The 24,512-nt window shown below is 42.3% G+C and overlaps 1 protein-coding gene across 2 annotated transcripts in view; it reads right to left on the bottom strand.

The window, feature by feature from the left end:
• LOC482707 (solute carrier family 23 member 2-like) overlaps positions 1–23,101 on the bottom strand; it is a 38,662-nt gene extending 15,561 nt beyond the window's left edge. The window contains exons 1-4 of one of the 2 annotated variants that reach the window (XM_038559216.1): positions 22,630–23,101; positions 20,257–20,403; positions 13,590–13,747; positions 1,241–1,400 (exon numbers count right to left, since the gene is read on the bottom strand). In XM_038559216.1, the coding sequence (XP_038415144.1) occupies positions 1,241–1,400; positions 13,590–13,747; positions 20,257–20,403; positions 22,630–22,671 (507 nt within the window). In that variant the 5' untranslated portion in view covers positions 22,672–23,101. The remainder of the gene's footprint in view (positions 1–1,240; positions 1,401–13,589; positions 13,748–20,256; positions 20,404–22,629) is intronic. The other variant, XM_038559217.1, reaches the window with a different exon arrangement.
• Between the last annotated feature and the right edge of the window lie 1,411 nt (positions 23,102–24,512).

The following is a 24,512-nucleotide window of genomic DNA, read 5'->3' as shown; positions in this document are numbered from 1 at the left end:
AGTTTTTAGTTAAATCTCAAATAGTTGTGATTTGTGGCGATGCCCCTAAGTCTTAAAGAGAGGGAGGAAGTATGACCTGAATGTAGTCACTAGGGTCCATGAGTTGATACCAGGCGCATGCAGGCTCACAGACAACATAATCCCCATCCTCATCTGGTCACTTATTTTGCCCTGGACGGTCCAGATTGCGCGATGCGCACATGTGCTTTTGGTGGGAGATACAAGGGTATACGGCCCATCACAGGGGTGGCAGGCCACCTACGCTGGACATTTCCCAGAGTCTGCAAGGATTTAATATTTTTAAAAACTAGAATGGACAGTGTTTCTGGTTTGAGCTTTGCCTAATCTGAAGTCCGGGCCCAGACTACTATAAAAAAGACTGGCAACCCAGACTTCCCACCAGTATTTAGCAAACAGCTCAAGAACTTCTTGGCTTCCAATGCCACATGAGCCAATTCCTACAATACACCCCCTCTTGTCTGTGTCTCTATATATCCCATTGCTTCTATTTCTTTGGAGATCCCTGACTGGTACACATGCCCTGTGACTCAGTAGTCCCACTCCTACATGTATTTTCAATGAAAAAATATATATATATATGTTTGCCTAAAACCAAGTACACAAACATCCCTAGCAACACTATCTATAACAGCCCATAACTGAAGTTACTCTTAAACAGAGTTTGGGTAACAGCAGAATAAGTAAGCAGAGAAGTAAATTACCGTGTAATTATATAATGGAACACTATGCAGTGAAAAGAGAATGAAGTATCTACCCCTACATATGACAATGTGGAAGACTTAGAAAAATCATGTTGAATGAAGAAGGCAGATACAAACTAGTACGTGCTGTGTGGTTCTCTATATAAAGTTCAAAACCAGGCGAAGCGCATCTATGGTGTTAGGAATCAGGTCAGCGGTTATCCTCAGAGGAGAGGGGACTGGGAGGAGGCACGACAAGGCTTCTGGGGTGTTGCTAATGTTCTGTTTCTTGATCCAGGTGCTGGTAACATGAGCAAGTTCAGCTTTGAGAGTTATTTTCTATACGTGTTGAACTTAAGTGAAAAAATTCATTTACAAAGCTACAAGTGCAGACTTTGGAAGGAGGGGAGAAAAAAATAGAGTAGGGACAGGATTATCAAACATATGTAAAGTAGTAGTGGTAGTAGTAGTAGTTGTAGTAATAGTAGTCATAGTAGTAGTAGTGTACACTACCCCCTCCACCCCTTGGGCCCCCTCACCTCTCGGATCCTCTTCTGCCATTCTTCAGTGAACTCGGGAGAGCTGGTGTTCACCAGACTGGCATTGAATGTCCATTCAGGGCACTTCCAAGCAGGAAGGGACAGCATGGACAGGGAGGGTGCCACAAAAGCAAATGTCCCTCCCTGGAGAATGGGCAGCCTGGAGGAGGGAGAAGAGGATGCAGTTACCCAGGAGATTCATTAGCAGGGGTCTGAAACTGGGCCCAGGGGAGTTTCTTTCATTCCAAGCCCTAGCTTGATTTAGAGGCAATACATGACCCAGCTGGTCTCACCCTACAGGGAGTTCCTGCCATGCTCCCATCAGACGCAGGAGCTCTGCCAGACTTTGGACAGGTAGGAGGGGTGGTTGGGGGGAGACAAGCAGGGCTACCGCCAGTCTAGGAGATATAAACCTGGGAAGCCCTGGGAAATGACTTGGAGACAGCACAGAGCTCAGCAAGCATCATCTACCCTGGTCCCAGAGAATCTTCCCCAGAGCCCAGGATAAAAGCACAGTTCCTGTGTGGAGGTCTCCCCCCAAGAGATGCACAGCCTAAAATCTGGGCTGCCAGATTCCTTTGGGTCTTCAAAAATGATCAGCACCCCCAGACCTGTACCTTCAAGCCTCCTTTTTATCACATGGAGAGAACAGTTTTTAGGTCAATTATCAGGCCAAGTAGTAGTAGTGTACACTACCTAGTACACTACTAGGTACACAGTACCTACTGTACCTACTGTACCTACTACTAGGTACAGTAGTAGTGTACACTTCCATCCAGATCCTTCTTACTCCTGCCTGGCTTCTCACTCTGGCATCTGTGAGAACTTTGAGAACTTTCTTCCCTTTGAGGTAAATGCAGCCTGATAAGTCAACCTCCAATGACCCTCTCTTATCAGATCACAGGCTATCAAGGCTTGGCCTTGTCTGCCCACCTATGACACTAACATTTGGGGAAGGGTGGCCCAGAGGTACCTCAGCATCCTGATTACACTTGTCACCATGATCCACCTAGTTCCAATGCATTTTCCTAACAATTCTAGAAGGGTATTTTTGTACTCAGAATTTCATAAAAATTGCTTAAAGGATTATTCTCGGGAGACTGAGTACATTCTATATAATGAAAATATGAAGTTGATGCAAGAGTTTGCTGCCTAATTGGCCTTTGCCCCCTGGCTGGACATGAGAATGGATGATGCCTGGGCATCACCTTCAGACAAATCAGTGGGCTTCTCTAAGAGTGCGCCCAGGTATGGGGTGCACTTAGAGCTCCAGGTGATTCTACTGTGCAGCCACGGTTGAGAACAACTGATCTAGACCATAAATCTAGACCCATAAGGCTTCAAAGTAGAACAGAATCCATTGCCCACGCAAGGTGGGAATACACAGGTGGTGGTAGGGGTATGCGTGAATACTTTTTTAATTTAAAAACTATGAAATCTAAATATCTTGAAACACAGAAGGGAGACATGCTCTACTTACATCTTTACAAAACCCCCTTGAGCTTTAAAAAGTAACATATAAACCTTTGTGTATGGGTACAACCAGAGTTACCTAATACAGAACTTGTGTCTTAATTTTTTGCTACAATTCCATATGCACATTTCACTCATTCACCAAATATTTATTAAGGATCTGCCATGTGGTAGGCACTGGCTGCCATGGTATTGAGGACACCATGATGAGTGAGACAAAACTCCCACTTATCTTCTAGCGACATATGTCTCAGCCCTCGTACTAACAAACTAACCGCTGCCAGTAACTTACTCTCAAGGATCACTTTAAACACCTTCTGGTGGTGCCTACAAAGTCCACCATGTCAGCCATGTCCATTTTACTGGGTTCCAGAAGGGCAGGGCTGGCATTCATTATTTTTCATTCTCATCCCTCCAGTGCTGAGCCAGGAACCACACAAAAACCTGCCAACATTGTGTTTATCATTTGGTTTTCTTAAGTTTAATAGGCATGTAATGAAGTCCTAACAAATGTTAATTTGCATTTCATTAAGCTATGAGAGATGTGCACTCATTCGTGTGATTTAATGTCTGTTTTCTCCTTATCTACAAACCGTCTACTCATTACATGGAATTTGGATACTGTCAAAATATATTTGTAACAATTCTTACGGTAGTGAGCTTCCTTTTTATTAAAAAAAATGCCTTCTGCTGCTGCATGCAGGAATTCATCCCTTAAGTGAGAAATTATTTAAGAGAATATTTCAAAATTTTAAATAGCTGCGTTCCTTTCTAATTCTGCTCGTGTTATTGTCTTTCGAGATGATGACATGTCATTGGGATAATATGATACATGGAATTTCTGCCTTTGTTTGTAATTGCAACATATCTTTTATGTTCAAGAGCAAGATGAATTTTCTTTTTCATTTATTTGCTTCAGGGTATGATCATGTTCTACCTTCAGGTTCACACAACGTATCTATAAATTATTCCCTTATTATTTTATACTTACACCTTCAAATCCCATTTTCTATTCCTTCCTGTCCCACCCCACCCCCATTTTGTTAGGTATAGCTTCTTTTTTTTTTCTTCGAGATTTTATTATTTTAAAGAAAGAGTGTATGAGCATGAGCAGGAAGAGGAACAGAAGGGGAGGGGGTGGGAGAGATCTCCAGCAGACTCCAAGCTGAGCGCAGAGTATTGCAGGCCTGGATCCCACTACCCTGAGACCACGACCCAAGCCAAAACGGAGAGTCCCACGCTTCATCAACCAAGCCACCCAAAGGCCCCAGGTATAACTACTTATTAGTATCCTTTTGGTAGACAGATGAGAGAGAGAGAGAGAGAGAGAGAGAGAGAGGGATTGAGACTGATCTACATACACTCCTTCCATTTCTACTACTTCCTTTATGAACATTCTCAGTATGTGTATAGGGTATGTGCACTCAGTACTATTCTAGGCTTTCGTTGTTCTATGTATGTCTTACTTTCTATGGTGACCTTGATGTATATTTCAGCATTCTTTTAAATTTCATAATTAATTTATCTGCTACCATGATGGCAAGCCTGGATTTTTTAAATCTGCGCATTAGTATGATTCACTACTGTTCTACATGTGCCTTCTGACTTAAATGTCTCTCTTATAAATTATGGACTGTTGATTTGAAACCAACTCAACATTTTAGAGAAGAGCTTCTTGATACATATCCAGCTTCCCCTGTTATTTTTATAGATGGGGGATCTGGGCCCAAGGTCATAGAGTTAACCAGGAGGAGGGCTAGGGTCTCCTCCCTCATCATCCAGGTTCCTCACTGCCCTATGACACTGATTAAGAGCATGGCAAATTTAAATCTGGCTCTACCTCCTATCAGTTATGTGACCTAAGCACGTCACCCAACTTTTGCAAGCCTCAGTGTCCTCTTTGATATAACAAAATAATAGCACTTTCCCCAGAGAGTAGCCATGAAGATTAAATGTGTATAAATGTGTAGCCCAATGCCTGGGGCATATTTGGCACTCACCAAATAGCAGTAATGGTCATTACTTTATTATTCCCTCTGAAAAGTGTGGGTACTTCCTGAGCAGGTGGTGTACATTATAACATTTTCTTTTGTGTTTTCTCTTACAGCTGTTATATTGGGCTTTAAAAAAAAAAAAAAAAAAACACAAAAACTGTTGTTTGGCATTCCCATCTCTTGCAGGTGGGTTCTCTAAGATTTGTTTTCTACATCCCTTGTTTTCTTTTGTGTTGTTGGAATCCATGTGCTTGGGCTGGTCCAAGGCTCCATCTTTGCCTTAGTTACCCCTTGCCCCATGGCACGTAATCAGCCCTGCAGGTAGTACACAGCCACCTGCACAGAGCTCCAAAGCTTTCACTCCACTTCTCTTCATTATTTCTTCTATTCCAATTCTTAAGGTAGACACTCTCTCTCTACTTTAGGGGCTTGCATTAACATTTAAAGGTTAATGTCTAAGACATAGCACTCTTCATGTGATGTCACAACACGTGTCCACTGGGATGGATTTGCTTCTATTGGATCTACTGATCACTTTGAAGCTTACTGCTCTTGTATTGCTGTTGAATCTATTTCAGATGTCTCCTCCCTGGTAATTTTTGTTTTTGCTACATTTGATTTGAAAGAGTTTCTCTGACAACATCCCACATGTTCCAACACACTATGTATTAACTTTAGCATTTACAGGGGCACCTGGGTTGTTCAGTGGTTGAGCATCTGCCTTTGGCACAGGCTGTGATCCTAGGGTCCTAGGATCAAGTCCCGAATCAGGATCCCCGCAGGGAGCCTGCTTCTCCCTCTGCCTATGTCTCTGCCTCTCTCTCTGTCTCCCATGAGTAAATAATATATATGAACTTAATATATGATGAATAAAGTCTTGATTCCTATTTATTCAATAAATGATATTGAGATAATTGGCTTTCAGGGAGAAAAAAATAAATTTGAGGCCTCACTTCATACAATACACTAAATAAATCCCAAAATTAATTCAAGAGTTAAATTTAAAAATCTAAACAACACCATACAAGTATTTTTTTAAAAAGATGGTCATTTATCTTATCTATTGGATATAGAAAGGATTTCTATAAGTCTAAAAGTAGATCAAGAAATAGCAAGGGGGAAAAAAAAGAAATAGCAAGGGAAAAAATTTAACAAATTTTACCATAGAAATATAAAACCTTTGATACTGCAAAAATGCTCAAAACTAAAAACACACTAAAAATGTTTATGGCAATTAATAAATACAAAGATTTGATATTTTTAATATGTATTGAGTTTTTGTGCAAAGTAAGAAAAAAATTGACTTCTGGTTAAAAATGCCAAATTATATACTTGCTCCCTCTTGAAACTCCACTAAAATGACACTAAAATATATTTTAGAAGAATAAATCACAAGATAAAAAGATCTTAGCAGGAGACAATTGCAACAAAACTTTGAAAGCTAAAGAGCAGAGATGGACAGTGGTAACTGATCTGACCAGCCTGGGGAATCAGTATTCTATGCTAGCAATAGGTAAATGGCATTACACTGAAAAACTCACAACATATCAGGAATTGGTTCTTGAAGTAGGACTAAATGTGGAGCTGAAACAGGCTTAATGTCTTTTTTAGAAACAGTCAAGGGACTGTCCTTCCCTCACCTTGGCCAAAGACAGAGTTTATCCTGTAGAAAAGACAAAACACGGGGTCTGCATACTGCAGGGAAATTGGCACAGTTGACGTGAAGATATCATACTGAACACTGGGGTGAGTCATTTAATATATGCACACTGAACACTAAAACATCCAGCTCACTTTCCAACTGAGCTTCTAGCACACTTCCAGCCAGGTCTTTACTCTTCAGGCAAGAGATTGGAAGGTCTTTTTCTGGAGGATATGACAACCTGATAGGAAAAGCATAAAGATGCTGAAATTCAGGCTTCCCCAGGTATGCTAGGGAAAGCATAAAGATATCTGAAATTCATGACACCATATTAAGACTACAATGTGAATTGTGACCCTTGCAGTTGGGTTATATGGCACTCCTGCATATCATGCTGCAATGAAGTCCAAAGTGAACGAGATGCAGCCTTAGGACCAGCCAGACTACCAGTCAAGCATTTGAGATCCTACCTTACATATACAAGGATCACCAGACAACCACAGGACTATAGATGACAGAGACCCAAATAAAGAAACAGATGAAAGTAGCTTATACTGTAGGGAGATTATCATTTTTTAAAAAGATTTTATTTATTTATTTATTTAAGAGAGACCAAGAAAGAGCACAAGCAGAGCGGAGAGGGAGAAGCAGCCTCCCATGAGCAGAGAGCCTGATGTGGGATTCAATCCCAGGACCCTGAGATCATGACCTGAGCCGAATGCAGACAATTAACTGACTGAGCCATTTGCATCCTGGGAGATGATAATTTTAAAACATACTCTCATTTATATCTTTGGCAAGTAAGTCTTGCATTCATAAAGCACGAATAGGATGCATAAAACAAGAATATTCAGAGAACAAAAAAGCTCTTAAAGTATTATAGTAGAAATAAATTCAGTTGAAGTTTTGGAACATAAAGGTGATGTGTTTTCCTCCCTGCAAAAGAGCAAAAATACAAAGCGTTGTAAATAGGAAAGAAAAGGTAAGATAATTAGAGAACCACTCCAGGAAATCAAGCATGTGAATAAAAGGAGTTTGAAAAAGAAACTCAAAGAAACTGAAGGATGACCATTTGCCTACTAAAAAGACATATTCAGTACACAGTATGATGGACGAAAATAAACTCAGGCCACAACACATAACTAAAAATTTACAACACTGCGATTATAAAGCAGTCCTTGCCAGCTTCTGGGGTGGGGAAAGGGAAGGAGATTACATAAAGTTTTGGCCTTCTTAAAATCACATTGAAAGTTACAAAACAATGGAACAGTGCTTTCAAAATTCTGAAAGAAAATTATTTCCAATCTATATTCCTATACCCAGCTAAGCTATCCATCAGGTATGAGGGTAGAATCCACACACTTTCACATATACAAAGTCTTACAAAATTTATCTCTTTTGTTCTCTCTCTCTCTCTCTCTCTCTCTCTCTCTCTCTCGAAGTACTGGATTATTGTGTTCCTCCAGAAAAGAGAAAGATATGAGAACAAGAGACCTAGACTTGAGAACTGACATGAAGGGAATTCCCAGGATAGGAATGAAGAAGCATCTCAGGATGATAAATATAATGGAAACCAGGCATGGCATACACAGCAACCATTCCAAATTGCAGCAAGGCAGAGAGCTCCAGTAGACAGTTCATCAAGCTGAAGCTGATGTGAACAAAATTAATTAATTGATTAATCAATTAATTAATTTTTTTAAGGGAGAGAGAACATGAAGAGGGGAGGAAGGGAGCAGCAGAGGGAGAGGGAGAGAGATAATCTTAAGCAGTCATGAATGTGGAGTGGGGCTTGATCTCATGACTCTGAGATCATGAACCTGAGCTGAAATCAAGTGTTGGATGCTTAACTGAATGAGCCACCCAGATGCCCCATGAATGAAATTATTAAGAATAAATTAGACAATAAACAAAGAGCATCGAATTGAATTAGAAATAAGTACATAGAAAATTATGTATATTAGAAATAAGAAAGATGTAAACTCCAGGGAAAACAAAAATCTGGGCAGGAAAATAACTGTGATTCAGCTCCAAATAACATCACAGTCGTTAATTATAACACAAAATATTGATCTATGCTGGGAGTATAGGAGAACAAGAGGATGGGAAGTCTGCATGTATGTGATGAGAGTTAGAGTGAGCTTGTAAGTGGTAAAAGGCTGTGGAAGAAAAGGAGATCTCAGTCATTTGTACTCATATTGATTAGTAATACTAAAATTGAAGTGTGTTAACTAGAGATTTGGAAGGTAGTACGTACATAATCAGCTTACATGGATGAAATATTTGCCTCTGTCTAGAAAAAAAAAGGGAGGAAGATTTCTGGTGGGAAGTAGAAGCCTGTTTGTCTATATTCTTTAAACTCACCAGTGGTCACTACCCTGAGTATACCTTTGACCACAAACCAGGCCCCTGCCAGAAACCAGTGGTGGAATGGGAGCCAGTTCTCCCTTGTTCTGCCCCCAAGACACGCTGGTCCTTTTTTGTTTTTAGGGCTTTAATGCTGATCACAGAGAAATGGATTGGGGAAACAAAGATTAAAGCAGGTGAAGTGACAAAAGTTGCATGATCTTAGAATTTGTCCAAGGCTGGAACCTTCATCCAGTCCTTCCTCCAAGATGGTAATAGGCAGCCTACTGGACTTCTGCTCTCAGGCACAGATTCGAAAGGTATGGTTCATGAAATATGCCCTGATATTGTTCTAAAAATCATTTTAAATGGTTACTTTTCTCTGTTATAAAGTAATACATGGACATTGAAGGAAAATAAATGGAAAATAAAGAAAAATATAAAGAATACATTTAGATCACCCTAATTTTATAACTTTTTAATTATATAATTATAACTTTTTAATTATATAATTATAATTATAATATAATTATAATTTTATAATTATTAACATTTTGTTCCAGTCTTTTTTATCTTTAACCTTATAAACTTTATTAACTTACATAAAATATACACCTTTCATATATAATGTAAGCCACCCACAAATAACCTTAAAAATTTCTAATAATCTTTTTTACTGTCTTTAACTAGATAAATGATTCTCAGGATATATATAATTTATACCTCTCATAATTATAAATTATATCGGCTGCTATTATGAGAATGAAAAACTTGAAACAACTTAAATGTCTTTTAATAGGAAATAAATAAATCAGAATATAATTATATAATCTAGAATATGAAATACTAAGTGATCATTTTTTAAAAAGTACTATTGCAGAAGTGCGTTTGTTGAAATGGAAAAATATTATGGTGCATCGTATACGTTTAAAAAGAGAGAGGAGGACTATTTTTATTTACAACTAAATTTCTTTAATTATTAAAAAAAAAGGGAGGAGGGTGCAAAATTTTCTGTATAGTACAATCCATTTCTTGATGTGAAAAATAAATTTTCTGTACCTGGCACTGAGGTACATTTGTGCATTATCTAATTTAATTTTCAAGGCTTTGGAAAAATTAAAAAACTGTTCCACTTCATAGAAACATGAGGACTCCAGGAGAAAATAATGCAAATATTGTCCAAGGTAGAAAGGAGAGGGAGTATTACTTCTCCACTAGGTATGCAATATGCCTTATGAGCTCAGGAACTTGGAAAGGACGATTCCCCTGAGAAGGTCTGGGGTTGGGACATGTGCAATTCGAGAAGCCTGTGAGTAAGAGGGGGAGAGAATGGGTAAATGGTCAACAGTTGGGGACAGATGCATCTGGAAGGTCAGCTGCTGGCATCCAATCTTTCCCACGTCATCATTTTGATGCTCCCTTCCTGAGTCAACCCAATGAGTGGGCAAAGGATGATGTCACAGAGACTTTTCTTTGCAATAGATCAAAATGGGGAGCAGAACCTCAGGAATGTAAGATGGGACTAATGATTTCTTCTGGAGTTTAAAAGGGTCACTGTGTTGTAAGAAATCCTGAGCTCTCTGAGTCCCAACTACTTCACTACTGGACAAAGAACATTTTGCTCATCTTTTTACTGAACTCCCTACATCAAGCAGGTAAGGACCTGCCACATTGTAGGAAATGCCATCCTGTCCCTTCCCTATGGATAGCTATTCAACTTAAACCCAGAGGAAGCAGAAGCACCAGCCCCATCTTTGGGACTCCTCTGATGTGAAGATTGTCAGGTCACACTTCTACCTCAAAAGCCACCACTGTTCCTGCTCCAGCCAGAGCTCCAGTGGTATATCTGGATGTCAAGAGGGCAGAAGCAAAGCAAAGCAGGTTTAGGGGCTTTGTGTTTGTAACTCCCCGTGGGGCTGGGACAGATGAGGGATCTCTGGGTACCCAGGCAGGTTATGGCAAGGCCTCCCTAACGCCAGTGCAGCATCTTGCATTTCTAGGGCCAATCCAGGAAAATGGGGGCTCTGGATTTTAAGGTTCTGACAGACCAGAGCAAACCCTGTACTCTTTGAATCCTTGGTGGGGAATTTGGAAGAGATATTGGCTCACAGAGATGGTGACAGAAGAAAGAGAGGGCAGGGAACCAACCCACCAAAACTGTGGGCATGAGTCTCCCACTCCTCAGCAGAGATGGCAAGAACTTAAGCCTTGGCATATCACCTGGAAATGACTTGCAAAGGAAGCACTTTGATTTGCCTTTGATTTGATTCAGGCAAAAAGGCCACGCCAGGAGTGAATGTACTCCTCCAAATGCTGTCTACTGTCAGCCTATCTGGAAAAAAAGTGTCCAGCTGCATATTAGTCTATACCTGTGTGGTTTTATTCAGATAATTGACAGAGAATAAATGGATATTAATTTTTCCTGTCAAGTCATTTTCTGTCAAGACAGGTCAGGTGGAAGCACACTGTAGGAAATGTTTTCCATTTCCCTTCACAACCACAGGGCTGAGCATAGGCCTGGCACAGGTTAGGTCAAAAGGAGATTGATGGTGAAGGGACCCTCACCTGCCTGGCTCCTTCTAAAGCCCAGGAAGAGGTCCCTGCAATGTGTTCACTAGCCATATGCTTTTGTCAACTTTGCAAAAGTAAATAGTTTCAGCCACATTTGGCTACCACTCTGGTCTCTTTGCACTGCCACCTTACAGGCTCTAAATCTTGCATCAGTGGCATTAGAAAGGCCATTAGCACTCTCAGGATCTGGCTAAGGAGAAGCTGAGTCAGGAGAAACTTAGTTGAAAGTGGTAGTATGTACTTATGTGGTTTGAGGCACTAAACCACATAATTAATTTACTGCTAGCCACCTTGGGGTCATTACTGTGTGTTCTCCTTCCACCCGCCCCCGCCCCTGTGCCAGCTCACTCTACTTGGTGACGTGAAGGTGCAGAACCCAAGGTCACATTATGTTATCAATGTGTCCTATAGCACCTGGCATTGACATATGTGGGTGGGTGGATGAGAAACAAGTTTTGAAATGTATGGGGCCAGAAGCAAGTCTGTGGATGATCTGACAATCATCAGATACACAAAATTGCCAGAGAAGATTTGGTTCTTAGGATATGCAGGCAAGATGGAAGTTGTCTCCTATCAAGAATATAATTAATAATGCACATGATACACTTATAAATACAGCATGCATTCAAAAATTTTTTGATAGAAATCAAGTACAAGAGAATTCCTGTGTTTGCAGGGCACGAATCGATAGCAGTGTTACAGTCTGTGTGTGACGGCATGATGATGTAGCTCAACTAGCAGTAATTAACAAATAAATTTGGACTAACCAATGCTAGAAAAGTGACTGAATTATCTTTCCTTCTCTTTATAAAATGAAGAGGTGATCAAAGAGTACCCAACCTTCACTTAAAGAAGAAAAGAGTCTGCAAGCATAAAATGTGGGGGGAGAAGTATGACAGGGGGCTGTGAGAAAGTGAAATAATAAAAATGGCATGCTATACTTTGGAATTTGTGGCATCTTGTGGTGTTTATTTCTTTTTTTTTAAATTTGTAATTTATTGAGGTTTTTTACCAAGTTAATAATATTCTCTTTCATACATGATTTTGTCTTCCTACTTTTATGTTCTTTTTCCTTAAAGAGGACACCTGCTTCTTTGGGAAACTTTCCTGAATGGGAGTTGCCGTGCTTGCTGCCCTGATGGGTGGGAGCTGGGCATTTGGCACATGTTGTACCAATTAGAGCTCTTTCCTGGAATTTTAAAATGCAAGAGCAGCCAGAGCGGTATGCACCTGCTTTGGGAGAGAAGTGTGCGGACTGCCAGCAGCCTGTCTGCACTCCTGCGTGGAAGTCCATCTGTGACAATGAAGCACAGGCACCAGCAGTGTGATGAAGAAACTGCGCCATCTTCAGACGAGGCGAGGAGAGCCCCCCACCCCTAGGCTGTGGCTCCAGGGGGCTCCTCTCTGCTTTCTCTGGGGAAGGAGTCTGTGAGGCCAAAGAGGGTATGGTATGTCCACCTCAAGTCTGTGTGCCTCTCCCCTTTGAGGGCCATGAATTCTCTGCCCAAATGGCCCTGGGCCTTTTCCAGAGGCTGCTTGGGTCTCTTCCCCAGGTGTGCCCTGCTAAAGACAGACCATGATGCAGGTGCACACACATAGGCCCGAAGATGGCCAAGCATCAACTATGTGGGGAATCTGGGGTGTGTGTGTGTGTGTGTGTGTGTGTGTGTGGCAGGTGGGTGCGGAGCTTGGATATGCAGGCTGGGATATCCACATTCATGCATGTAAGACCATTTATGATCTGGAGCAAAGTTTGAGGTGGGAAGAGAAGCAGAAGGCCACAGGCTGTGGGTCAGCCCTCCTTGAGTGGGTTCCAAAGCAGAACCTTGAACAGTGAGAGAATTCTAAATTCAAACCTAACCTTCCAGGTAGAATGATCAGAACATATTTAAGAGTCTGTAAGTTTGGTTTATAAATCTCCAATATTTAGACATCCAGTGTGTGGGGATCCATTTGTATTCTTGCCTTGCATTTCACAAACATCAGGAGAAGGCCTTTGTAGAAGCAAGAGAAGAAAAAGTCCCAGTGGCATCTGAGTCCCTGGCTCAACACGTTCCTGATGCATGATTCACCTTGCCTATCTCTTGCCCTGATCTTGCACATTAATAAAGAACACATTATTGCCTGAGCTAATCTGGATTTATGTAACTTTGATTGTGAATCCTAGCTAATATTGACAGTAAACTAGGCTCTGATTCGGAGTCTCACGTTTCCACATAGTTTACACCAGCTGCCTAACCACCTGTCCAGCTGCAAGCCAAGCAAATCTGGCTGGTACTCCTGCATGGAAAAGTCTGAATCCAAGGAAAAGAGTTTTACCTACCTGACTCCAAAAAACACTTGCAGGAGAGTGCAGATGCCAGAGACGAAGAAAATCGTGCTGATGAGGTAGCTCTGAGTCAGTGGGTCATGCTGCAGACACAGGTCCTTGGCCAAGATGAGCGGTATGGCTACGAGGCCCCCCAGGGCCGTGAGGAAGTGCTGTGGGCAGAGCAGAGAGAGTGGACAGGTGGCAAGTACATGCTGTGACTGCCTGTTCCACCCTCATTTCCATTGGCGTTGCCCTGCCAGAGGGAAAAACGCTACCTCTGGTCTCAGAGGAGCCTAAACAGAAGTAAGAGGCAGGCATCCAGATCAGCCATGGAAACAAAGAGACCAGGGAGCAAAAGACAGACCCAGACTGAGGGTCTGGGGTTCAAGTGCAGAATCCTAACACTAGAAACTGATATCTTAGGTAAGAAACCCAGGCAGGAACACAAAACAGGGGGACATGACAGGAAGCAAAGAGGTGGGCTTCAGAATAAACAGAGTGCTGCCCACCCAGCCACTGCACGGAGCCCAGCCTCACAGCTCCAGTTGCCTAGCTCACAGCCTCCAGCTGTAGCCACCTAGACACTTTGGGGGGTCTGGCCTAGGACTAGTGGTTCAATGCCTATGTTGCTAACACTGCTGCCCTGCTCTCACACCCCTTTAGAACTGGCCTGCCTGGGTCCCACTAACACCATGGAGAGCAAGCACAGCTTACAACAGGCAGAGGGCAGTGTAGATGACTGCACTGAAAGGAACAGTGACTCAGACACAACAGCAGGGCATTAGCAACACAGAAGACTCTCTTGAAGTGCCAGGTCCTGGCGAACAGGGCACACTGCATGGCAGGGCACTAAGGACCTCCACTTCATAAAGGCACTACTGTCAAGAGCAAAAGTCATAGCTGACTTTCTTACCACAGAGAGACAGACACAGAGAGGCAGACAAAATGAGGAGACAGAGAAATTTATCCCAAGTGAAGGAATAGGACAAGGCCACAGCCAGAGACCGACGTAAAACAGATATAAGTAACATGCCTGATAGAGAATTTAAAGCAATGATCATAAGGATACTCACTAAACTTTAGAAAGGGGTGGAAGAGATGAGTGAGATCCTTAACACAGAGCTAAGGAAGAACACAGCTAAGATAAAGGGCTCAGTAAACAATGAGGAGCACATTTGATGGGATGAATAACAGAATAGAAGAAGGAAAGGAAAAAATGAGTGACCTTGAAGACAGAGTCATGGAAAGCAATCAAGCTGAACAAAAGAGAAAAAAATAATTACACAAAACAAGAATGGACTTAGGGAACTCAGTAACTCCATCAAACATAATAATATTCATATTATAGATGTTCCAGAAGAAGGAGAAAAGGGGGCAGAAAATATATTTGAAGAAATAATAGTTGAAAATATTCCTAATCTGAGAAAGGAAACAGGCATCCAAATCCAAGAGGCTCAAAGAACTCCTAACAATGTCAACAAAAGCAGACCCACACCAAGGCATAGTATAATTAAACTTGCAAAATATAGGGATAAAGAAAAAAATCTTAAAAGCAACCAGACAAAAGAAGTCTTTAATTTACAGGGGAAAATCCATAAAGCTAGCAGGAGATTTCTCAACAAAATCTTGGAAGCCAGAAGGGAGTGGCATGATATCTTCAAAGTGCCGAACAGGAAAAATCTGCAGCCAAGAATACTCTATCCAGCAAGCCGATCATTCAGAATACAAGGAGAGATAAAGCAAAAATGAAAGGAGTTTGTGATGACGAGACAGCTCTGTAAGAAATATTAAAGGGGATGCTTTGAGTGGAAAGGAGAGATCAAAAGTGAAAGTATAAAGGCAGGAAACCAAAAGCAGTAATAATGAGTATTTCCATAAAAAATCAGTCAGGGAACTCACACACACAAAATATATATAAAATATAATAACATATGCCTAAAACGTGGAGAAAAGACGGGTTCAAAACTTAAATGACCATCAACTTAATATAGACTGCTATTTGCAGAACAGGTTATATACAAACTTAATGGTAACTATATATCAAAACCACTAACAAGCATGCAAAGAATAAAGAGAAATAAATTGTAATATATCACTAAAGAAAATCAGCAAATTATGGCAGAGAGAAAGACAGAAAGGATCAGAGGAAAGTCTTCAGAAACAATGACAAAACAAGTAATAAAATGGCAATAAATGCATATCTATCAATACTTATTTTGTAAATGGAATAAACACTTAAAAGACATAGGGTGTCAGAATGAATTAAAAAAAAAAGACTCACCTAAATATTGCTTAAAAAGTGACTCATTTTAGATCTAAAGACACCTGCAGATTGAAAGTAAGGGACTAGAGAAATATCTATCATGCAAATGGATGTCAAAAGAAAGCTGAGGTGGGGGGCACCTGGGTGGCTCAGTCAGTTAAGCATGTGACTCTTGGCTTTGGCTTAGGTCATGATCTCAGAGTTGTGAGATCAAGCCTCTCATCAGGCTCCACACTCAGTGAGGAGTCTGCTTGAGGATTCTCTCCCTTTGCCCTTCTCTCTGCTTGCGCTCTCTCTAAAATAAATAAATCTTTTTTTTAAAAAAGAAGCTAAGTAGTAGTACTTATTTCAGATGAAATGGACTTCAAAACAAAGACTGTAACAAGAGACAAAGAAGGACACTATATAATAATAAAAAGAACAGTCTAACAAGAAGATATAACGATTGTAAATATTTATGCACCCAAATATATATAAACAGTTAATAACAATAGAGGAACCTAATCAATAGTAATACAATAATAGTAGGGGACTTTAACACCCCAATTACATTCACAGACAGATCATCTAAAAAGAAAATCAACAAGGAAACAATGGCTTTCAATGACAAGGGACCAGATGGATTTAACGGATATATTCAGAACATTCCATCTTAAAACAGCAGAATATACATTCTTTTCAAGTGCACACGGAAAATTCTCCAGAATTAGATCACATAACAGAATAGGCCCACAAAACAAGCCTCAACAAATTCAAGAAGACCAAAGTCCTACCATGCATCTTTTCTGATCACAGTACTATGAAACTAGAAGTCAACCATAATAAAAAAAAAACAAACAAACTGGAATGATCATAAATACATGGAGATTAAATAACATTAATACTAAACAGTGAATGGGTCAACCAGGAAGTAAAAGAAGAAAAAAGAAGTACATGGAAACAAATGAAAATGAAAACACCACAGTCCAAACCTCTGAGATTCAGCAAAAGTAATTCTAAGAGGGAAGTTTATACCAAATACATGCCTATTTCAAGAAGCAGGAAAAGTCTCAAATAAATAATCTAACCGTACCCCTAATGGAGATAGAAAAAGAACAGCAAGCAAAACCTCAAACCAGCAGGGAAAAAAATTAAAGAATAAAGATTAGAGCAGAAATAAACGAAAAACTTTAAAACACACACACACACACACACACACACACACACACACACACACAATAGAATAGGTCAATGAAACCAGGAACTGATTCTTTGAAAAAAAAAGAAAGAAAGAAAGAAAGAAAGAAAGATCAATGAAACTGATAAACCTCAGGCCATACTGATCAAAAAGAAAAGAGAAAGGTCCCCAATAAATAAAATCATAAATGAGGGAGGACAAATAGCTACCAACACTATAGAAATATAAACAATTGCAACAGAATATTATGAAAAACTATATGCCAACAAATTGAACAACCTGAAAGAAATGGATAAATTCCTAGAAACACAAAATACCACAACTGAAACTGGAAGAAATAGAAAATTTGAGCAGACTGATAACCAGCAAAGAAATTGAATCAGTAAGCAAAAAAGTCCAGGACCAGGTGGCTTCCCAGGTGAATTTGAACAAACATGTAAAGAAGAATTAATACCTGTTATTCTATAACTATTCCAAAAATCAGAAAAGGAAGGAAAACTTCTAAATTCTTTCTATGAGGCCAAAATTATCCGGATACCAAAACCAGATAAAAACTTCATTAAAAAGAAATACAGGCCAACATCCCTGATGAACATGGATGCAAAAACCCTCAATAACATACTAGGACACTGAATTCAACAATATAGTCTAAAAATCATTCACTGTGATCAAGTGGGACTTATTCCTGGGTTGCAAGGGTGGTTCAGTATTCCCAAATCCATCAGGGTGATATATTACATCAGTAAGAGAGAGGATAAGAACTATCTGATCATTTCAATAGATGCAGAAAAAGCATTTAACAAAGTATAGCTTCCATCTGTGATAAAAGCCCTCAATGAAGTAGAGTTGGAGGGAACATACCTCAACATAATAAAGGCCATAGATGAAAAACCCACACTTAATATCATCCTCAGTAGGGAAAAATAGAGAGCTTTTCCCATAAGGTCAGGACCAAGACAAGGATGTCTAATCTCACCATTTCATTCACCATAGTACTGGAAGTCCTAGCGACAGCAATCAGACAAGAAATAAATGGCATCCTAATTGGTAAGGAAGTAGTAAACTTTCACTATTTGCAGATGATATGACATCATATATAGAAAAGCTGAAAGACTCCACCAAAAAACTGCTAGAACTGATAAACAAATTCAGTAAAGTCGCAGGATACAAAATCAATGTACAGAAATCTGTTGCATGTCTATACACCAATAGTGAAGAAGCAGCAAGAGAAACTAAGAAAAACAATCTCATTTACAGATGCACTAAAAGTAACAAGATGCCTAGGAATAAATCTAACCAAAGAGGTGAAAGATTTATACTCTGAAAACTATAAAACAATGATGAAAGAAATTGAAGAGGACACAAAGAAATGGAAGGACATTCTATGTCCCATGCTCATGAATCAGAAGAACAGGTATCAGTGAAATGTCTATACTACCCAAAGCAATTTGCACACTTAACGCAATCTCCATCAAAATGCCAACAGTGTTTGTCACAGAACTAGAACAACCAATCCTAACATTTGTATGGACCTACAAAAGACCCCAAATAGCCAAAGCAATCTTGAAAATGCAAAGCAATTCTGGAGGGGCGCGCCTGGGTGGCTCAGTCAGTTAAATGTCTGCTTCTGGATTTTGGTTCAGCTCATGATCTCAGGGACATGAAATCGAGCCCTGGGTTCAGGCTCTGCACAGCGTGTGGAGTCTGGTAAGATTCTCTCTCTTTCTCTCTCTGCCCCTTCCTCCTCCCACTCTAAACAACAACAACAAAAACAAAAACAAACCACAAACAAACAAACAAACAAAAAACAAGAAGAAAGAAGAAAGAAAAGCAAAGCTCTAAGCTTTGCTTCCAGACTTCAACTTATATGACAAAATGTAGTAATCAAAACAGTGTGGTACTGGCACAAAAATAGACATATGGATCAATGGAACAGAATAGAAAACCCAGAAATAAACCCACAACTATATATCACTTAATCTTTGGCAAGCTGGAAAGGATATCCACTGGGAGAAAAATAGTCTCTTCAACAAATGGTGTTGGGAAAACTTGACAGCAGCATTTGGCTTTCTTAAATTCAAAAATAGGACCTTACGGTTTTCTGAGTCAGTGAAGATAGATCTATGTTATTCATATTATCCATTTTATTGGTTCATAATAATATTTTTAAGTAGTATGACATTGGCTTTTCTTACTTCATAGGAAAGCGCTAAGAAGTAAATAAAAAGTGTGTCCCATCTCTGATAACCCATGTTGAGTTTGTAAAATGAAAAGAAGCACATCTATGAGTCTGGAAAATTCATGTCACAAAAAGTTACAAAATTGAAAGTGAAAGTGGAAAGCCACCTTCCCTTTCCTGGTTCTTCTTTCCAAAGCTAAATACCTCGATTAGTTTCTTATGAATCCTTCAAAACCACAAATTACTTCTATCTCTCCCTCTCTCTGTTTTTTAACACACACTCAAAAGATAACAGTATATACACAGTTATTTACTTTGCTTCTTTCGCTTACTATCCATTGGGGAATATTCCCCAACAGCAAGATAAATGTGTCTTTTTCTCTTTTGAACAGCTGCACACAAAAGTCATCTGTTGGGTTGTGTTACAACTTGTTTAACCAGTTCACTTTGAAGGATATTTGGATTGTATTTACCGTTTTGCTAATTTGTTGTGTGGTTTGACGTTACTATCGCCAATGATCTTACAAGAACATCTTGGTATTTTGTTGAGATGTTGTGCATCTTCAGTCCTTGCCAGTGTATCCACAGAGAAATTCTTAAGCACTGGGAACTGGGCTAAAGGGCCTGTGATTTATATGTTGATGGAAACTACCAAAGGCCATCCAGAAAGGTTGCATCAAAAAATGTTCCAACCAAAGTGTTTGACAGTCCTTGTTTCCCCAAATTCCCCCCAAGCACTGGTTATCACATTTTTTTAGTTGTTGCAAATCAAATAAATTGAAATTGGTATCATGAAAATGATGCAGTCAGGTTCCTTGATATGACCCATCAGCTTAGCATGAGAGAGAATCTTCTGCTAAGTCCTACCACCCTCACCTCCACACCCCTGAGAAAAAGAGACACATGGAGCTTTGAGTTCCCCTGTAGGTCAACTACATGGAAGACAAGAATATGAGTAACCAAAGTTGGGGAACCTTGACTAGTTTGGCCTGGGTGTGATCAGTGTTACTTTTGAGGCAGTCTAGTGTCTTCGGACCCAGTGCTCGCTGGGTGGCATTACCTGGATCCCCATGAGGATGCAGAGATACCATGGTGGGATATCCAGGATGCTATAGATCAGCTGGCTGCTGCTAGGGCTCCTGGACTGCCCATCCTTCTTCCTGCCTTGGCCTTCGTTGTCACAGTTGAGCACATCGTCACCTCTCTGCTGAGAACAAGAGAAGACACACTTAGGCATTTTAAGAGGAATCAATGGACTTCCTGATTTCACCTGGATAGATAGATGGCCTGCCAGGGGGAAGAGGCAACAGGACAGGGTTAACAGCTGGCCAGTTTGGGATTCTTAGATCCAGACTCAAAACACCAGTGATTTTCTGCACTGTACATCTAGGTGGGCCTACATGTGAAGTCTGGAGCCCTGCAAGGGGAGTGGCTGCTTGGCCTGAAGCCCTTTGCAGACAAGCAACCTTGGGCAGGAGGGGTGGGGGCCAACTCCAAGGTCAGAAGATGGGCAGATTTCCCTCCCAGACCGGTAAATGGGGCTCCTGGGCCCAGAATGGTACAACTCCCACTGGCCCTGTGTTTACGTCTGCCAAAGCTCTCCACACAGCCTTTTTGTTATAACGGACAGTTCCCTTATCCACCTCTTGGGTTGGGCTGGGAGTTCCGTGAATGCGTTCATCATGCCTTACCCGCCTGTGTAGTCCCAGCTGCTAGAGCAGCCGACACTTATGTTGGGTGTAGACCGACCGAATGGATGGATGCGGCAGGCAAATGTCAACGGCTACAGTGCCCACCTGCCTGGGGCTGACAGGAGGTGGCTCTGGTGCAGTGACGGCAACCTCGGGAGGGTGGGTCCTGGGGGGAAGAGGACCCCTGCCCTTCTGACTGCACTCGCACCCCACCCAGCCTCCAGCCCCCCACCTGGCCCTCTGTGTTTGTTTCCTAACACTCCCACCGACCTGGCTCTAGCCAATGGGGTGGTCCAGGTTTCTCCAAATGTGGCCTTCATTATCCTGGGTCGGTGCCTCAGCTCCCCCTGCGGCCCCCACTCGAGCCCCCTGCTTCCCCTACCCTCTTGCGGCTCCCCAAGCTCAGAGCCTCCTCCCCACCATCTCCCCTGACCTCCCACACCCATATGCTTTTCTTCCCCAGTAACTCCCAGCACTCTGTGTCCCTCTGTTATGGAATTCATGTTTTCTCTCTTGTACCAGAACATTCCTGCATGCCCTGCTCTCCCCCAGCTAGGCCATAAGGGCCAGGAAGCTATCTTCCCCTTGCTAATACTTCTCCAAGTTCCTGGCAGAGCAAAATTCATGCAAAGCCAAAAACATCTCAGGGAAGTGGGCCCTGGAAATGAAGAGAAGACCGACCACTGAAGGAGGGTGGGTCCAGGCCCAGACCCAACACTCTCCAGGAGGCTGCAGGTAAACCAAAATGTGGGAGTCCCCCAAGGATTTCCCAAGACTTTTGCTTTCTTCTGTTTTGTTTCATTTCATGACAGTAGGGCGGAAAGAATTCTGGGGAAGGAAGAAGAGACATCTCTGCAGGGCCTCCCACAATTTCCTGGAAAAGAGGGCCAGCCTCCATTTCTTCCCCAGAAGGCAGGGCAACGGTGGGCAGGGGCTGGCCGCCTGGGCCGGAGGGAAATCTGAGAGCCCCAGGGAGGAGGGTACCACCCCCTCCCCCCCACACACACACACACCGGCCAGGGCTGCAGCCCCGGCCTGGTGCTGAGGAGCTCTTTCCCCCCTATGGTGGCCATCGGCAAGCACCAGAAGGGCCCCAGTCAGTCCACTGTGCTGCGTTACAGCGCTCAGAAATAGGTTGTGAAGGTGGTGGGGCCAGGGCTCACAGACCAGCCCCGAGATGCCCCCAGAGGGGTGACTGTCACTTTACTTCTCTGGGCCTCAGCTTCCCCATCTGAGAACAGAAGCACTTGTGTCATTGGCTTGGAAAGAAGGAAATAAAGCACATGAAATGCCTGGGGTGAATTGGCTGGTTGGTAAATATTAGCTCGCTCTCTTTCTCAGATGCCCTCTCTCTTTCCTTTTGCTTTGTTTCAGAAAGTCCTTCTGATCAAAGAAATGTTAACACTGAGAAACTTGGAAAACAGATACTCAGAGATTTGGATTCAGCAGCGACCGACCTGTGAATAAAGGTTAAACCAAAGAGGATCTTCCAACTCTTCCCCATTGCTTTAGGATTTGCCCATCAAGGTTAGTGCCCCTGGAGGAGTTTTTGCCCTTATGATGGAGGTTGTGGGGGCAGCTGCACACCTATCTAACCACTTTAAGTCTCTAGAACGTGAGCCACCATCCTGAGCATGAATCAATTAGGGCTCTGGAACTCCAGGCTGGGGCCCCCTCCAGGCCTTTCTTCCATTCTGCTCCCGTCCCCACTCGTTTTTTCCCTCTCTTTTAGCAGCACTCACCAGAGGGTCGGGGTGCTCACAGCTGGTGATGGTAAAGCTCATGGCAACCCAGGGTCTGCCCGTTTTGGCCTCGTCTCAAGGTAAAAACGAAGGGAACCCGCTCCGGTTGAAAGAGATTGACGTTTCACCGCCTGCCAAAATGGAGAGAAAGACAAGGATCCTGGGCTGGCTCTGGGAGGGGTGGGGCTTCCAGACTTCTCTTGCCCCCTCCAATCATCACGGAGACCAAGGTGCACTCAGGTGCAGCAAATGTTTCATAATTTAATAAGTGTGAAGGAGTGTGGAGAGGTTAATGATCCTCTATGACACTAGGGGAACAAATCAGGTACAGCCTTTTGGGAGTGGCATGGGAGTACTTTCTGAAAGCCTGATTCCGGGAGGCAGGAGAGGAGGGGTGGTGATGAGGGTGAGGCTCTGGGCTGAAAGCACAGGCTTAGCAGTTTCTTAAAGTTGATTCTTAATGACTAGTTGAGCTGAAGAAATAGTCCAACCAGCCTGGCCTCTGAGATGCAATAATGTAGTCATCATAAGACAAAGGGCATTCCTGTTAATCTGGGAGATACTGCCAAGGTACATTGATAGAGCACAGCTCTCAGGGGAGAATCTGAGAAAAGAATGCCTCTAAACCTTACGTGTCTATCTTCCTAACACCCAGAAATATCTAATAGCCCACTCTTCAGAAAGAGAGATCCAGGAAGGTGTACTCTTGCTCTTACTCTGCACAGGACCCTCCTCAGATACTCTGAATAAACTCCCCTCCGTGAAGTCCAAAGAAAGCCAAGTACCAGCTACTCCTGGTCGCAGAATGTTCTGGAATGGGTGGAACTGGGTCCCAAGTTTCAGGAAACACATGATGGGATGCACATAGACATCAGTGGATGATGATCCAAGGAAAAACACAACAACGAGATGTTTGACAAGCCAGTGGGGTGGCGGGTGGGTGGGTGCAGGGGACAGCACTGAGTTGGGCTAGGACAGAAGAGCCAGCCATGAGTAGCCGACCTTAGTGAATAATTAGCCATGTACACTGTGCTACACCTTTTTTGTATTTCCTTGTGTAACATTCACAACAAATTAGCACTCACATTCTTCTTTCACTGATTAAGAAATTGAGATGTTGATGGGCCTGGTAAGCTTTCCACTTAGGTTCATAACCCACGTAGAGCTGAGAGTCGAGCCCAGACAGTCTGGTCCCACAGCCTGCAGGGGCCAAGGAGATCCTCACGGAGACTTGACCTCTGGGTCTGAAGGTGTCTGACGAGGCCCGTGGGGAGATGGCCCAGAGAGCACATCCACAGATTGGGGCTTCCCCACACTACCCCTGAAGGCAGAAACGTGGGTCCTCTGCAAATGGCACCCAGGGGCCTCGAGTTCACCTCAGGAGTGAAGGTGAGACCGCTTAGCTTTGGGATGGCATGGGCTCCCACCTCTGTTGAACACACTAGATGTGCAGTTCCCAGCTGGGCGAGTCATGAGGTGGAGACAGAGATCAAGGGCCACCGCTCATGTGGCTCTCTGCAGCGAGCAGTGCAGGCTCGTTGCTCTAGGAAGGCAGGCCTGGCGAGTGGGGGGCAGAGTGGGGGGCTGCCCGCCACAACCCCTACCCTCACAGATCTGGAGACATGGGCAAAGTTGGGCTCGTGTTGGACATCTCTTGTCCCTGTCACCTTCTGGGATAACACGGAAGAAGGTGACTTCTCAAAGTCTCTGTCTTCCTCCACATGGAAAGTCCTGCTTTTCTTGGCTATGCCTCTCCTGCTGGATTGTTAAGGTGTAAACAAGAATATCCCTTATGGTGTGAGGTAAGATGCTTAGCTCCACAATTGAGGTAAAGCAGAAAGATGGTCTACGGTTACCCACCTTGTTTGGCTGCCTAATCATTA

The sequence above is a fragment of the Canis lupus genome, chromosome 16 (genome assembly GCF_011100685.1).
Source record: "Canis lupus familiaris isolate Mischka breed German Shepherd chromosome 16, alternate assembly UU_Cfam_GSD_1.0, whole genome shotgun sequence".
Lineage (NCBI taxonomy): Eukaryota > Metazoa > Chordata > Mammalia > Carnivora > Canidae > Canis > Canis lupus.
This window is presented reverse-complemented; position numbering and strand designations above follow the sequence as displayed.